Here is a 16792-nt window from a genome sequence, read left to right on the forward strand (position 1 = left end):
TATATATATACATATATATATATAGATGGACAGATTAATAAATTATCAATGTGTTGATGATATCTTAGAATCGATTGTTTGTTATCGATGAATTTAATAATGTATTATGAATAAATTACAATCTGTATTGTTTATCAGTAAGTATTTTGTAGTATACTGCCTAAGGCCTAAGACAACTTCACAGTAGAAAGGAATGATGAATGAAGATTCCCAAATTGGTAAAGATTAACGTGTGGTATTGAGTCGTGTGTAAAAATAAAAGAAATTTGTCCTTTACCAAATAACATTTAACATTATAAATTACTTAATGAAGATGACGTAACTATCAATAAATTGCACAAATTTATTCAAAATTTTAATTTCTACTTAATATTAAGTAAAGTACTCTTTTATTGGGAAATTTGAATATGCCTTGACGACGTTATCAAGTCTTTTAGCCTACGTACACTTACAACGTCATGACGAATACGTGCATTGTAATTTATCTTTCCAGAAACCGAATATTACGAGACACCGATTAGTGAAAGAGGTTAAACTATGATAGGGCGAAATAAGGGGATTGAAAAATGCTATGCGATGATATTTTGCTGAGAAGGGGTGAAAGGTTAAAGATATTTGGTCTTTACTGAGAAAAATAGGTAAAAACTTATGTTATCTCTGATATACTGTTATCATTTTCTCTTTTTTATAATATTAATTCCTCCGTATTTTTTTTTGCAAAGTTGTATAATTAGATGCAGTATTCTACAAATACGTTTGTCTTGCATTTTACTATACATTTATCTTGTCATGTATTTTCAGCTTATATGAAAATATAATTAATAACATTAGGTAGTCATTTTGAAACATACATTGTGACAGTATTAAAATAATGGTCTAGATGTATAAACGTGAGTAATCGTGTAAACATGACGAATAAGAATATAGTGTAGGAATATATTGAGAATATGAGAATGTAAGAATATATTAAATAATTCAAGTTCAATTTAAATATTTAATCGTAATATATGTTAAAAAGTTAACGTGTACGTAGTCTTACATATTTGCGGGTTGTATGCAATATTTATATGTGTCACATTTCCATGTGGAATAGTTACAAAAAATTTACGTGTGATTTTCGTATCATTTACAGATATATGCATAGCGACGACTAATTGTTACCCAATATTTATTTAAGCCGTTTGGTGGTAAATTATTGATGCGATTTGCATTTTATACGTGAACGACAAAAGTGAAAAATAAATAAAAGGAAATGTCTACAGGTGTATTGCCATTTGTAAAAGGAATCGATTTCTCATACAATGATTTCTCGGTTTGTTTGTTTTTCTAATCAGATTTTGTTTTAAAAAAAATAAATTTTATTGAAATTCAGAACCAATATAATCAAAATAAGCAAAGTGATTTGTAATTCAGTTTCCTTTTCTAATGATTTTTTCTCTATTTCAGTACATAGTTTTGCAATTAAAGAATGACATTTACTCATCATTAAAATGTGTAGACGGGTAGGCATTCTAACTTGTAAGAGGTTTATTGTTAAATTTTACCAATGAAAGCAATACGACCTGATGGTCTTTTTGTATTCAAAAAGTTATTGGTAATTATCTATATTTTGAAAACAGTAATAAAGGCCGTGAAATAATCGTTGTTACTAATTAATTATCATTCATTGTCGTTGCTAAAACTTATAGTTTGTTTGCATTTCCTGTAATTTGTTTATACTTTTTATTTAATTTCTTTGCATTTTTTTTCTATTTATACTTATAATTTATTTATATGTTTTCATTCTTTAGGGTGATCGTTTTCCGGTAGAAGTTGAGCAGATGACACAAATGACATGGCTAAAATTGAATCATGCTTGCTTGGAAAGAGTATATTTTCTTTTCTTAGGCACTATCTTACTTTAATAAAAAAAAGAAAAAATAAAGGAGATGATTTGATTTCAAGCAATTTGTCATTTTTGTTTTACATTTTTTTTTTTGTTCTGCAGGTGCCGGATGAGCTATCACGATTAACAAACCTTGAGCATCTACAAATGACATGTAATACATTAGCAAGTGTCCATGGAGAGCTTTCCGATTTACCACGCTTGCGTTCCGTTATCGTACGGCATAATCAAGTGAGAAAAATAAAACTCAGAACGAGAGAAGATTTAGTCGATCCTGGCTTTCCATTTATCCACCATTTAACTGAGTTGGGACTATTTTATTAGTGTTAAGGATATATTATTCAAATGAAGTTGAATACAAAGCACAACAGTTATTTTCAGATCAAAACGTCGGGTATCCCTACTGATATATTTCGGATGAAGGATTTAACAATAATAGACTTCAGCCACAATACCCTTCGTGAAGTACCACCGAATTTGGAGTATGCAAAATGTGCTATTGTACTGAATTTAAGCTACAATAACATCGAAAATGTACCAAATGCAGTAAGTATTTAGTTTAAGGAATGCTTAAGTAAATATATTGTGGAACTTCCTCATGTGACAAACAGGAAATGATACTGGGAGACACTTTGTTTTGTGCTGAAGTAGTGCATTCTGTGCTCTCCTACGCCTTGATATTTTTAGGTATTTTCAAATCTTATCGATCTTTTATATCTGGATCTTAGTAATAATAAGCTAGAAATGCTTCCTCCTCAAATACGCCGATTGACAACATTGCAAGTCCTTCGACTATCCAATAATCCACTGCATCATTTTCAGTTAAAACAACTTCCTAGGTACTTCTCTCTCTTATTTTCTGGAAATAATTTTCGAAATATTTCTACAGTACTGAGTCAGATGTCGGTAGATTTTAATTGTCTGCTGTGTTCGATAATGAGAGCCAATATACATTCAAACGTATCACCATTCAAATACTTTTTGATTAAACGACAATCGCCATATGCAATTTCGGGTGGCATTTCGTTAAGTGTTAGTTGAAAGCGATTAATTATGGATATTAGAACTTAATAACTATTGTGATTTTTTAGCATGAAAGCTTTACGGGTGTTACATATGAGCAATACTTCGCGTACTTTGGATAACATTCCTCCTATATTGGACGATTTGGATAACTTGCAGGTACATTTCAGTTATTTAACTGTACCTCGAAAAAAAAAAAAAACTTCACGAAATGGTTGTGCAGCCAGTTTTATGAATCCTGTTTGGAGGAGTATGCTATTAACACGACCGAATATGCAGGAGTTGAATATCAGAATAGTCCTGATACTCTTATAATTTTTATCAAAACCTGGTTTTAACCTTTTTTAGGATGTTGATTTTTCTCATAATAGTTTACCCGAGGTACCGGATTGCTTGTATAAATTGAAAAAACTTCGGAAGCTTGACATCAGTCACAATCAGGTATTTTATTTAACTCCCCTATTCCAATTTATTCACTAAACAATCTTTAACTAAAAGTGAAACATAAAGCGGATAGTTCAGCATTACTTCGAGTGGAATCTGCATCGAATTACCTACAAAGGAAGAAGTTGGTAGGTAAATTGCATGGCATTCTGTAACTCATTCCAAAAACCAAAACAACTAACAGTGCTTCCGATCATGTAGAGATGCATTGCACTAAATGACAGAAAGATCCTGACGATGTTAATAGCTTCAATTTCTAGCTGAGGATCTCCCTTGCTTGCTTGATATTGCAGTCATCGCTTAATTCATTGGACTAGTTTATTAATTTTCCAACCCTTGCAGATCAAAAAGATTGAATCGAAAGACACACCTTGGGAAAATCTGGAAACACTGAATGTTTCTTCGAATCAGTTAAAGGTCTTACCTGAGAGTATTGTACGAATGATCAAGTTGCAAAGGTTATACGCTAGCGACAATCAGCTGACTTTTGATGGTTATTTTTTCGGTTAGACAGAAATGATTTTTTCCCTGAAGAAAGGCGCAAATAATTTATTAAAGGGAGCCGTGTAATAAGCAGTGATGCAGTAGAAGAATTGATACATGCGTTTTCAGGTATACCAAGTGGTATCGGGAAATTAGTTCAGTTACAAGTCTTGTATTTATCATACAATCAACTGGAATTGATACCGGAAGGCGTTAGTCGTTGCGTACGTTTGCATCGCTTAAAACTAGATAATAACAGGCTAATAACTTTGCCAGATTCGATTCATCTATTACCCGATCTGAAACAACTCGATTTACACAAGTTGGTTTTTTTAGCACTTATTCACATACTATATTATATTATCCATCTCTCTTATAATAAATCGTTTTACAGTGTGAATTAGCGCATGAGGTGATTTTAAAGTTGTTTATACACATTTTTTGAGTTTTATTTGGTTTTTATTATAAATCTTCTTTTGTGATACTAAGCACCTTTTTTATACCGTAGAAGGATAAACATTAAGGGAAGGGGATAGTGTACTTAAGAAGTGTGGTTATTGTTGCAGTATTTCAAACATACTATGGAACTTAAAGATTTTTCATTTGCTTTAAAAAGTTTCGTTTAAACCATTATTTAAGTCATGTAAAATTTCTGAACTATTGTTACTCACGCGTCTGATTCAATTTATCATGATGGTCATAGATTAATAGTGAATGGTACCTTATTCTTACTCTGTTTTCAGTAATGACGGACTTGTGTTGCCGCCCAAACCAAATGAAGAAAATCGAACTTTAGCATTTTACAATATCGACTTTTCCCTAGCAAATCAGGTAAGGATTTCCCTGCTTTTTTTCAAATTTAATTTTTTTTTTCATTTGTTTCTCTACTAAAAATTAGTTTTTTTTTCTGTTTTCGTGAAAATTTTTCTGAAAGTTGGATATTTTATCTTATTTTTATCTTCAAATATGGAAATATATTAATGAAAGCTTGATTGTTTGACCGTCAGTAATCCAATCAACAAACAAAAATGAAAGATGTGCTGTTTAGCATCTTGAGTCTTCTTCAAGGTTTCTAACATCCACATGTTAGAAATGGTATCTCGATTCTCAATCTCATGCGATGTGTTGCATTAAAAAAATCAGGTATTCCCAGTTACCCTGTTTGCCATCACTTTTCAGATGAAACTTGCGGGGCAAAGTCCATCATCATCGGTGAGTTCAGTTCCCAGTTCTGCAACACAAAAAGATCCAGTTGCCAGAAAGAAAGAGTTTTTACGCCGACGTCGAATGCAGACTGATAGTCAGGGTGCAAATAAAGTTATTGAGGTAATAACTTGCTTCGATTTTAAAGCTTCTCTCAATATGAAAATTAATCAACAATAGCTTTTAGAATCAAAAGTTAGAATTTTATTATTTTGATTTCTGGGCTTTTGTTGGAAAATTGCTTAATTTTGCAACATTTTAAAATTGTTGTTAATATATAATAAGATACCTGGCATTTGGGAACCACAGATCATAAGCCCAAATTCCCACTTTCTTCCCTCTCTTCTCTTCTTCCCTGCTGATTCTTTTTCTTAATGGCCCTTTCGTGCTATCAAATACATTTGCCTCAGGCAGTTGTTGATTTTACTATGTGCCATATTTCCAATTATAATAAGAATATTTGCACTTGCCAGAAGGTACAGTCACGATAGTCCTTTTTGCATTCTCTTATAATTTTTATCAGTCATTAGAAGGAAATGATATATTATGGACTATTTTAAAAGCTGATGTTTCAATGACGTCACTTTTCATTTTGGAAGTGAAGTTGGAGATGGTGTGATTATATATTTTAAAAAGGAATCAACACTCTTAAGAGAATGAAAAAAAAGTCCCCGTTTTCCTTTTTTGGCTAAATGTAGGTTCCTAGCAACCTCATTTGTCTTGTTTATTGCTCTCTTCCACATATGGAAATTTTTTTAACCATTTTAAAGATTTTATTTCTATTTTGTTTGTAATTCAAGTCACTGATAATTTCGGACCTTATAATGGGATTTTTCCTTCATTGCTTTCCTTGAAATCATTGAAAACAAAATAATGTGGTTTTAGTATCAATATATATATACATATTTTTTTGGTGTTCTTCTTTGTAATTCGAAAATTACTGGCCAATCTTTTTCCGATAATTCTTCTTGATGTCTCTTTTAGATGGGTTTAAAAAGGACTTTTTAAGTGCAATCAAATAATAACAACCGATTTCCTAGTGCATTCATCAAGCTTTTAGAATGATAGTGTCCTCCGTTATGCCTGACAATATGCCAGTGATGCATCTTTTTTGAAAAATAGTGCTGAGTGGATCTTCGATAATTTATTTAATTGGATTATTTAAATGAAATAAGTACACAGGTGTTGTTGACATTGAAAGCAATTATTGTCCACGTAATTGAAAAATTGTTGATTATGTACTCTTTTTGGAAAATGTATTTAGAGACATTTCCTCGAAATTTCGGGAATTTAATTAGATGCTATAAACCTTATTTATCGTTTTAAAATGACAGGTTGGTTGCAGTTTCTCGAGTACTGTTATTAATAATAATTTCGCTTCTTTTTCTATCAAATCGTTATTGATGTATTAATTAGTTTGTCTTTTTTTCATAGTCTACTGATAATATAGCATTTTTTAATCGTTCTTTTTTTTGCAAGAAAGTTTTTAGAATTGTTTTTTGATGGCCCTTATAATATCTCCTCTCTTTAATATCTACTCTCTTCTTTCTGTTTCTAAATCAGCGAAAATTTATCTTATTTATCTAGTTGTATGAATCCTTTCCTGTAGTTATGAATTATCTGTTAGTCGGTTGCATATAATTCTTCTTTTTTGGCTTCTTTGTACCTGTAGAAATTTGCTTCTTCATATCTTACATATTTGGTTCAACTGCGCTTTCATTTCCATATCGTTATGTGGCATCCAGTTAGGTTTTCTAGATATAATTTTAAATGCGTGAAGTATGCTCGTATTTCAAATTTTTCTTTTCAATTTCGACATTATTTTAGGGTATGTCACATGTTGCCGGTGCAGCCCGAGACAAGTTAGACCATGAACTACCTCCAGATTATGTCAGAGTTCCCACCTGGAAGGTTATCATATTTACTTTTGAAAATTTTAATTGTCAATGTTTTCTTAATTAATCTAATCAATAGCATGTGTTATTGTTTGTGATTGATAGCGTATATAGTTTGAAGTAAGACAATTTTATATTCAATGGATTATTGATTCTCTTGATAAAGATCCTTACAAAAATGATAATAAAGTAAAAGTAAAGTGAAATTCCATTCGTAATAGTTCCAGCTTGGAGTTAAAAAAACTGCAAATTCTGGAAAAGTGTTGAAATAAAAGTTTTAATTTTCAGGATAAAATGGAACAGCAAAAGCCACATATAGATTACAGTGAAGTATTTGATGAGGATGTTGGACAAGACGAAGGAATGTGGGTTTGGGAGATTGAGAATTTCTATCCTAGTATATTGGACTCATCGATGCATGGCCATTTTTATGACGCTGACTGTTACCTCATTCTGCGCACTGCAAGGGTATAGTTTGAATTTTATGACCAGTGGATTACCTAATAAATTTCTAATTAAGACACTAACTAAATTTTATATTTTTTGGTCGAAACGTAGATGTTTTATATCTCAAGGTATTTCATCATATGATGTATTAATTCCGCTGTTAAATTTCTACATTTCTGCAAATCTGTTGACACCAGTGCGCTAAGAAACCTGATAGTTTAAGACTTCAAACTTCAAATTATTTTGATATCTTAAATTATATCTCTGTTTATCAAATAACTACTAGCATCTGGTGGAGCAATTACCACAATACCTGGCTAACTGTCTCTGATAAGATTATAGCTGCACAGCGTCATATAACTTAGCGTCAGCCTCCTATAGGAGATTTGCAGCATGTGAATCATTTATATAATCCGCTTGATATTAGTTTGTAAGGCTGCAAACTGAAACGATTTTTTTTTTTAAAGGAAGAATCTGGCGCTTTGAAGCATTCAATTTTCTATTGGATTGGAGAAAACTCATCTTTAGATAAAGGAATGTGTGCAGCTGTGCATGCCGTAAACTTAAGAAACCATTTAGGCGCTACCTGTAGGTAGAGATTTTGTAAATTTCTACACTTATTTTGAGTAGAAGAAATATGGCTCTGTGATGAAAAGTTGGTGAAGTTTGAAAAGTTATTTGATGGAGATAAGTGTTATAAAATATCTCATATTGTTTTTTATGTTCCCTTCATACTAATCGAACCATATGATTAAGTAACAAATTATCCTTCTTATTAATGAAGACTATTTGCAGAACTGAACGGGAAGAAATGAATGATGAATCTGATGATTTTTTGGAGTTGTTTGGAGAAGAAATTACCTATATTGAGGGAGCACGAACAGCTTCTGGTTTTTATACTGTGGAAAAAGCAGTGCATGTCACACGGTATTTTTGACTCAAATATTTTGCAGGAAACTGAACTTCTTATAAAGGGAATAAATAACAGTTTTAGGGTTTATGATTTCGAATTTCAGTCTTTATCGTGCATCTGTAGCAGGAAATACAATTGAAATGGAACCAGTTCCAGTATCACCGGATAGTTTAGATCCACGATATGTGTTCTTACTTGATGCTGGTGACATGATTTGGATTTGGAGTGGACGGAAAGCAAGAGCAAGTTTTTTTTTGATGTACAATGCACTGTATATTGCTTAATTTTAATTCTTCTTTACTTTCATTTCTTCACTTTATATGGTCTGTTCCAACTGCTGCTTACTCAGTTTCCTTCTGTTGAATATTTTTTTTTTTTTTTTTTGCATTACTGAATACAGAAGTTTTTTGTACATCATTTGCTAACAAGACAGAGTAGTGGAGATTCCGATTAAGCTAGTAAAATAGATCCTTCCAATTTTGGTTGTTTCCTAATCTTTTGCAATTTTTTCTATGCTACTTTTTAATTGTCTTTGTTTTTCTGCTGTTGTTTTTCCCTTTTTTCACAGATTTTTTTTTTTTGGTCTTATTGCGGTAGAGTACTGTTTAATGAGTAAAAATGACAAAGTCAATGCCACTGAGTCAGTGAGATAATGTTTTCCATATTTCTTAGATAACTGTATCGAACAAAACTCGTTTATTTGCTGTGAAAATGAATAAAAAAGATAGGAAAGGTCGAGCAGAGATTGAATCGTGTACAGAAATGCGCACACCGCAAGGATTTTGGATGGCTTTATATGGTTAGTCCGTATGGGTTGAAAATGAAGTAAAAATTCGTGAGCTTACCCATTGCTAATAGTGTTTATAATATACTTCCTGAAAATTGTTAGTAATGAATTTCGAAATTTTTCTTTACTCCGTTTTCTGCATTTGAACGGTTATCTTTTCCTTTCAGGACAACCTAATAAACCCGAAGATCCAATAGTAGAACATGTGGACGCTGATTTTGTGCCTGAAAGGAGACGTTTGTATCAAGTACAAATTGGTATGGGATTCCTAGAACTACCTCAAATAGAGCTTAAACATAGTATCCTGAAGCAGGTAAACATAACCGTTATTAGGAGAAAAAAAATACAGAACATAGTTTTACTTATTTGTAAATGAATCTTGTTTTAAAATTAAACGAAGAATTTAAAGGATGTGCTAGATACGAAATGTGCATATATTTTGGACTGTACGTCGGATATATTTTTGTGGGTAGGTAGGAAAGCAAATCGATTGGTGAAAATGGCAGGGCAGGTAATTCTTTCCTTTGTCATTGCATTTTATATTATTTCTGTATTTTGAACTACTTTCGTCTTTTGTTTTTGGAATGTTCGATTTACCTGTTATAAATTATGGTTTTTATTAAGAAACCTTTTATCGGGTATTTTATTCCCTGCTCTGAGAACAGAAGGCAAACCTTTATATGGAATATTTGCATAGAATAATAAAGTATGGACTAAAATTTAGCTCCTCAATACGTATACTGGAGATCGAAACACTTTGCATTACTATCTTCTCGATATTATTTGTTATTGCATACTCAGTATGGCTATTTTAGATTCCATTGATAAAGTTTACCCACTTTTATGATACTGATAACCATTAACGAGATATCATTTGTAATTTTAAAAAATTGAAGAAAATGGTAGTAGAATTGCATGCAATGTTGGAAAGACCAAATTACACAACAATTTCACGTGAAACAGAAGGCGAAGAATCAACAATGTTCAGGTTTTTCTTTTGTTTTGGTTTCCAAGATCGAATACAGATTTTCTAATTTAGATTTTGAAATTCCATTTTTCTTCAAAAATTCTGTTCCAAGAAGTATACTTCATTGGTTACGAGAGCTCGCTTACAGGTCAAAATTCCAAGGCTGGGATGATATCATACCATTTGATTTCACAAGAACTGCAGATAGTGTCCAGAGAAGAGGAGCCGATTTAAAGGTAAGTTTTAATATTGCTGATGCGACAACTGTATTTTATTTCTCATCTAAACATGCAATATTTGAATAGTAATATGAATTTTTCTTTTTTTGAGATAATTATGGAACGAGATAAGATAAAAACCGATTTGGCACCACTGTTCTTGCCACGACAATCAGCGATGAGTGAGGAGGAAGCTAATCAGATGATGGAAGAGTGTAACGAAGATCTCGAACTTCTCGAACCTTTCGTTTTAGTAAGTTATATTCTACTCTTTGAAGTTATTTCAATTATTTTTGAGAATAGGTTCTTATATTAGTATTCGGGAATTCTTCAAAAATAGTTATAAACAAAGTAGGAATTGTTTTCTAGGTTCCTTTTCTTTTTTAAGTTTTTTTTAAGGTAGGTTCTTACATTGGTGTTTGAAAATTCTTTGAAAATAGTTATAAACAAAATAGGAATTGTTTTTTGCATTATGAAATTAACAAAACATTAAAGTTTGATGGGGCAAGGAATATATCATTAACATAGAATCCTTCATTTTCGTTTTTTCTTTTTTCGTATGTTTTCAAAAAGTTTATGTAACTATTTCAAGGAATAATATTTTACAGGAAGGGAAGAAATTTGTCCGGTTACCACAGGAGGAATTAGGCACTTTTTACACAATGGATTGTTATGTATTTCTTTGTCGATACGAAGTGATACCGGAAGAGGATGAGACAGATTTGGACGAAGAAGAAATAGAATCGAGTGATGAGAAAGATGATGCTGCTGGTGATGATACTGATACAATACAGATATTTAAACGCAAGGTTAAGTCCGATGTTGCTAGAATTAAATTTAAACCATAACACATTGGAGCAGTAATACAAGTTAGCGTTATGAACAAATTTTGAAACTAATGTCCTTGAAGTGATGTCCTCTTCTCCTGGTTTTCTTTTTGAAAGTAAACAACTTACTGTGTGAATAACTTACCGTGTACAAAATAGTCACAATACGAATTACGTATTTTTTTATAAATGTATAATTTGTTTGGTATAACAATATGGAAGAGCTCTAGCACGACTTTTAACTTTAATTATTATAAAATTGCGATGATTTAGGAATCAGAAGAAGTACAAGAAGATTTTAAATGCGTGGTATACTTTTGGCAAGGACGTGATGCAAATAATATGGGCTGGCTTCATTTTACATTCAGCTTACAAGTTCGTTGTCAACTTTTCCAATGGTTCAAATTCCATGCCAATTTAAAGTTTTCAGGAAAACTTTGTCATCATTTTTCTATTAGAAAAATATTACTTTGTAAACGGAAAAAACTTGTTCATGATATTTTTTAGAAAAAATTTGAAGGCCTTTTTAAAGACAAACTCGAAGTTGTTCGCATGTATCAGCAACAGGAGAATCATAAATTTCTTTCACATTTCCATAAAAAATTTGTTATTCGACGCGGTCGACGAGGTTTGACGATGAATCTTGGAGGTTGTTTCTTTTTGCCCTAACTCTTTTGCCTAGATCCCAATCTTAAATATCCAGTGAATTATACGGGATGGTTTTAATGCGTTTAATTGAAAAAAAAAAAAAAACGGAAAGCAGGCCATTTCTAAGCCATTTTCAAAGTACAGTTCTTTTCACAGTAGAAACAGACTGTACAGAATAGACTAGCTTTAAATAAGGAATAATTAAGCTGAAATTGCAGTGAGCCTTATTTTCTATTAAAATTCAATCTGATATCCATGCATGAAAAGTTTCCCTCAGTCCGTTCTTATGGGCAACACTCTTGGTTATGAATATTATTAAAATATTACTTATCTGTTTAAAGAGAATGATTAATATTTGTTGTTATAGGGCATTGGCCGGAACTATTTTTAATGCGTGCCAATGGTTCTGCAGTATGTACGCGAACAATTCAAGTCGACTGTCGAGCAAACCAGCTCAATTCAGCTTTTTGTTGTATTCTTCGTGCCCCGTTCAAAGTGGTTGATGAGAACGGATTGGAGGGTAAAGTGTTCGTTTGGTACGGCAGTAAGAGTGACCCAAATCATCACGATCTTTGTTTACAGGTTATTCTGTCGGTTTTACTTTTTGTTTTTTCCTCAATTTTTCTCATTTGCAATGTAGATTTGAAACACGGGGAGAGGTTGACGTTATGGTTCAAATCATACGGTAATGCATTTTAGGTTTATTCATCGATGTTTGAATAGTTAATGCGTAATGTATAACACATTGTGAAATGAACTTTGATTACCGCTTTCACTTTACAGGTGGCAAAGGAGCTGATAAATCGAAATAATAAATTTCCGGTTGAAATTGTAAGGGAAGGTAATGAGCCGGAAAAATTTTGGGAGTGCCTGGGAGGTAAGAAAAAGTATGATACCAACGGTGACTTCTTAAATTTCACAAGATTATTCCGCTGCACAAACGAGAAAGGATATTTCGTGGTCTCCGAAAAAACTGTTGATTTCTGCCAGGTAAATGTGTACTTGTTTTAGATATGCAGTCTGTAGAAAAATCGATCGTACAGCTTTTGTTGATGCATTATTACTTATGTGATTTTGCTGAAATGAATTTGGTCATTTGATGGTGACACGAGTTCGAGCAATAATCTTGTGTTGAGATTAAATTTCAATAAAAAAGCGTTTAATGTCAGGATGATTTGGATGACGACGATATTATGATTTTGGACAATGGAGATTTGGTCTTCTTGTGGATGGGATATCATGCGAGCGAAATAGAACTCAAATTGGCTTATAAAGCTGCTCAGGTATCTTTCTTGTTTCCTTCGTTTGCAGGGAACATTTTCCATTCACCTGCTTGAGTATTCCAAATGCGGTTGTGAAAGCTTGAAAAATAAACGGAAATTACAGGTTTATGTTGCACATATGAAAATCAAAGAACCTGAAAGGCCGCGAAAGTTGGTGCTAAGCCTGAAGGGTCGAGAATCTCGACGATTCACAAAATGCTTCCATGCTTGGGGGAAGCATAAAATTCCAGCTGGCGAAGAAGTTTAACTTTCAGAAGTTTGATTGTTGTGGTCGGGTCATTTTTGTCTCAGTGGATAAATGGGTCTTTTCTCACTTACTCAGTCCACGGTTATTTTTTTGATTGAAATTCATATGCGTCACTAAATGCACAAATGCACAATGTATTTTTCTGAACATATATACATATAACAGGAAATGCTGCTTTAATTTCGAAAGTTCGTCTTAGAAAGCATAAATATAGACTGTGCAAATGTAATATTATGATACGTCTAGGCTTTATTTATTGTTCTTTTTTTTGTCCGTTCTAAAGTGCCTTATAAATATTTCTTATAATGTCATAACGACGACATCTAGAAGCAAAAATAGCTATATCCATGGAAAAAAAACAAATCGATGAAATAACAGTTGATTCCTACACACATGTGTATAGGAGACGAAATTTATCGCTAGGTACTTTTTTCAGATGCTTTGCTTTCAAATAATTTAAAATTAAAAAATGAGGAGTCAGTAACATAACGACCCACATTTCAGCATTATGGCATTTTTTATTTTTCAGGATGGAAACAAATATTTGGATAATATCCTATATTTTTCGATTACCTATGTTACAAAATTTCTTTTATTTTACCCCAAATCGCTGCATACTTTATTAACGGCATCTAGTCTTTCTTTCTCCTTTCGCATTGTATTTGATGTGAGGTAGCTATGCCTATGAAAATAAAAAGTGCACTGCAATTGGCATGACTTCTTTGTTTAGAGTTTGTTTCGTCACAGCAGTGATTGTAAATACAGATAATAACGAACAATTGCAAGCATATGAGATTATTCAGGAAGGGATATATAATTTCAATGGAAATCAAGAAAGCGAACTGTCACCTAAATTCATAAAATTGTCCAATCGATTTGCCCTGGATACTGTTCTTCCATATCACAAAACAGTGCTGCACATTCATCTCGTTCATCAGTTTGTTTACATCTGTCAAATAGTTTGGCGGCAATAAGAAGGACGACTTTCTCAAGAAGTGGTGCGGAAGCACGGCGAAATTCTCGACGCGCTGCAGCTAGAGCATTGAGTTGTTGCGGAACTGTATCTGTAACAAGGGTCATGTTTTGATACTGCGGTACCGTTTACAACAGTAAAAGTAGTCTGAAGCATTATAACTCTCCAATAATCGATGAGTGTTATTTTTTGGCACATAATGATTTTTACAGTATAAAAGGGTGGACACTGAGATAACAGGTTAAGAGTTAAAGAATGAGATCAGTTCGTGGTAGCTATACGTTAACAACATCGATGAAATGAAAAATTCCATTTTATTAATTCATATGCAAGTTCTACTCCGATCCTGGCTTGGGTTTGTTTTAGTTTTTATCTAGTCAAAATTTGCTTTCGGGATTTCAGAAATCGTCAGAATCTATTGATCCGATAGTGGAAATTAGTTAGCGCTACTGCAATAGGACCGAAAACCATAGAGCTTCGATTACTGTCATAATTTACCTGATGATATGTCATCTTTCTGAGCATACACTATGGAAGAAGTCATATGCAAAAATGCGTTTTCCAAAGGGTGGCATCGAATTTTGACAGCCCACTCACACTCTTCAATTTTCCTTAATGCTTCGTCAAATCGTTCTTCTGTTGCCTAGAAAGACAAATAAATTATACAGGAATATTTTATAAGTATAAAGCACTACCCAAATCTTACAATTCCAGTTTTTTGTTTGCAGTCTCCCCTATCGTCATTATTCAGATATTCATTTTAGGTGTGTATTAAAAAAAATGAAGTATGTGCAGAAATATGTATGAACATAGTTTGAAATTCTCAAATTATGTCGAGATAGATCTAAAAGTAATTAAAATACTGACATCAGTGTGTATAAGGCTAAGCATATCATTAAATGAATGACTTTGACTCTGAACTGGAAAAGAAGTATTGTTGAAACTTACATCTATATAAGCAATTCGTCGCATGATAATCGCGTAAAATGTATCCAGGGAATGCTTATATGCAAGATGCTTGCACTGCTCCAAAATTGATAGCGCTACATGCTCCAAATTATTTGAGGCATATAACATTGCTAATGCTATATCACATCTGAGAAAAGTTTAAAACAATATTTGTGACCTGGTATAAAATTTTTTATGCAGAAATAATCCTTTAACTATTAATATATGCACCTCATTAACTTGGTTGCTGAACTAAATGTCGAACAATTATTACCTCAGTCTCAGCCTTAAATCTTTTGAATTCTTCACTCTTTCGACATTTTCCTTCGCTATATTTATTGACTCTTGCAGATCACCCTTGGAGTGAACCAAAATGGCTTTTCTGAAACATCTGAATTTAGTGAAATTGGATACTATTACTCTGTAGGACGACATTAAAAACGCCCTCTAAATAAACTCAACTGAACATTCTTTTTATATCTGAAATTTTATAGACTGGAACCTCAAACCTTAAACCAGCTTCCGAAGGAGCTAACTGCTCCATTATCAAGAGCCATTGATCAGCAGCCATCCAGTCACCAAAGAAGAAAGCCCGGTCATATTCAATTAGTGATTCGCATAACTTCCAATGAAAAGCACACTAAGATTTGAAAGGTATTAGTTTAAATAAATTAATTTGATGCACTGCAACTTAGTTTCACTTGGTCAGGAGATTTAAGCACAACTAACAATTTTCCCACTTTGAATTAATACAGTATTACCTACAGAAATATTCATATTCCCAATGTATCTATTAAAGCTTAATAAAGTTCTTTTTTGTCTATTTGTTGAATAAATTGTGCTTTTTTTCTTACTATACAGTTTCATCATGGAAAAAACCGTTTTCAGTGTAACAAAAGCAAAATGAGAAAAAACTGCCTGCCAGTTGTTTTTCTCTGTGAATCGCATCTTCAATCTTTTCACTAGCACGCGTGCTTCATCAAATTGTCCGTTTAAAGCATGAGCGTAAGCGACATTTACTGCAGCAATTACCTAGCGCAACAAGTTTCTCGTTATAAATTATTCATGACATCAAATGAAAAAATTAGAAGGAAGCTACGAATTCAAATTCGACTTTATATTTTTTAATGCGCAAAATGAAGCTTTGGTGAAACTAACTAATACAGTGGTAGGTTTCCTAATTCATAAGCCTAAAATTATATTTTAAATATAAGAAATCAATTTCAAGATAGACACAAAAATATAGATTGGCCTTCTTTCTTCCGACTTTTTTCTGTTTATTGACTTTTTTTCTTGCCTACTTCCTTTATGACTTCGTATTTCTGGAATTTATATTTCTACTAAAAGCATTCTGCGATGTAAATTATTGAAAAGAAATTCGGTTATTGATGCGCTTCATTGCTTCTTCAACGAAAACAACTATACATGTAAATTGAATATTTCAGATCAATTTTAGCGTATTTAAGATTCGTTTTTTTATCTAGGTGTAATGTTAATGTAGACAGAGGCATTCGATTCTACGATAAGATGGATAGAAGCATTAGAATCTGCATTGAATCAGATGGAAGCATTCGATTCTATGATAAGATGGACAGAAGCAT

At 32.5% G+C, this 16792-nt stretch overlaps 2 protein-coding genes across 2 annotated transcripts in view; one reads left to right on the forward strand and one right to left on the reverse strand.

Moving 5' to 3' along the window:
- Positions 1-1252: 1252 nt before the first annotated feature.
- On the forward strand, positions 1253-13270 carry LOAG_06698 (hypothetical protein; the record flags this gene model as incomplete). Its single annotated transcript, XM_003142234.1, has 29 exons — positions 1253-1312; positions 1791-1868; positions 1988-2116; positions 2267-2431; positions 2573-2724; positions 2977-3067; positions 3257-3349; positions 3695-3845; positions 3965-4157; positions 4579-4666; positions 5015-5161; positions 6866-6949; positions 7222-7401; positions 7848-7972; positions 8176-8307; positions 8397-8535; positions 8966-9092; positions 9248-9393; positions 9490-9591; positions 9977-10068; positions 10196-10283; positions 10378-10518; positions 10874-11074; positions 11366-11467; positions 11600-11741; positions 12108-12322; positions 12524-12730; positions 12910-13023; positions 13127-13270. 29 exons carry the CDS (start codon positions 1253-1255, stop codon positions 13268-13270), a joined length of 3828 nt encoding a protein of 1275 aa, XP_003142282.1.
- Positions 13271-13895: 625 nt separating this feature from the next.
- Positions 13896-16792, reverse strand: part of LOAG_17376 (hypothetical protein) — a gene marked incomplete at its 5' end in the record, with an annotated part of 7279 nt that continues 4382 nt past the window's right edge. Inside the window, 6 exons of the mRNA XM_020450038.1 lie at positions 13896-14334; positions 14742-14886; positions 15192-15339; positions 15466-15573; positions 15701-15831; positions 16110-16223. Of these exons, the coding sequence (XP_020306350.1) occupies positions 14126-14334; positions 14742-14886; positions 15192-15339; positions 15466-15573; positions 15701-15831; positions 16110-16223 (855 nt within the window). The 3' untranslated portion in view covers positions 13896-14125. The remainder of the gene's footprint in view (positions 14335-14741; positions 14887-15191; positions 15340-15465; positions 15574-15700; positions 15832-16109; positions 16224-16792) is intronic.

This window comes from Loa loa (assembly GCF_000183805.2).
Source record: "Loa loa unplaced genomic scaffold supercont3.67, whole genome shotgun sequence".
NCBI lineage: Eukaryota > Metazoa > Nematoda > Chromadorea > Rhabditida > Onchocercidae > Loa > Loa loa.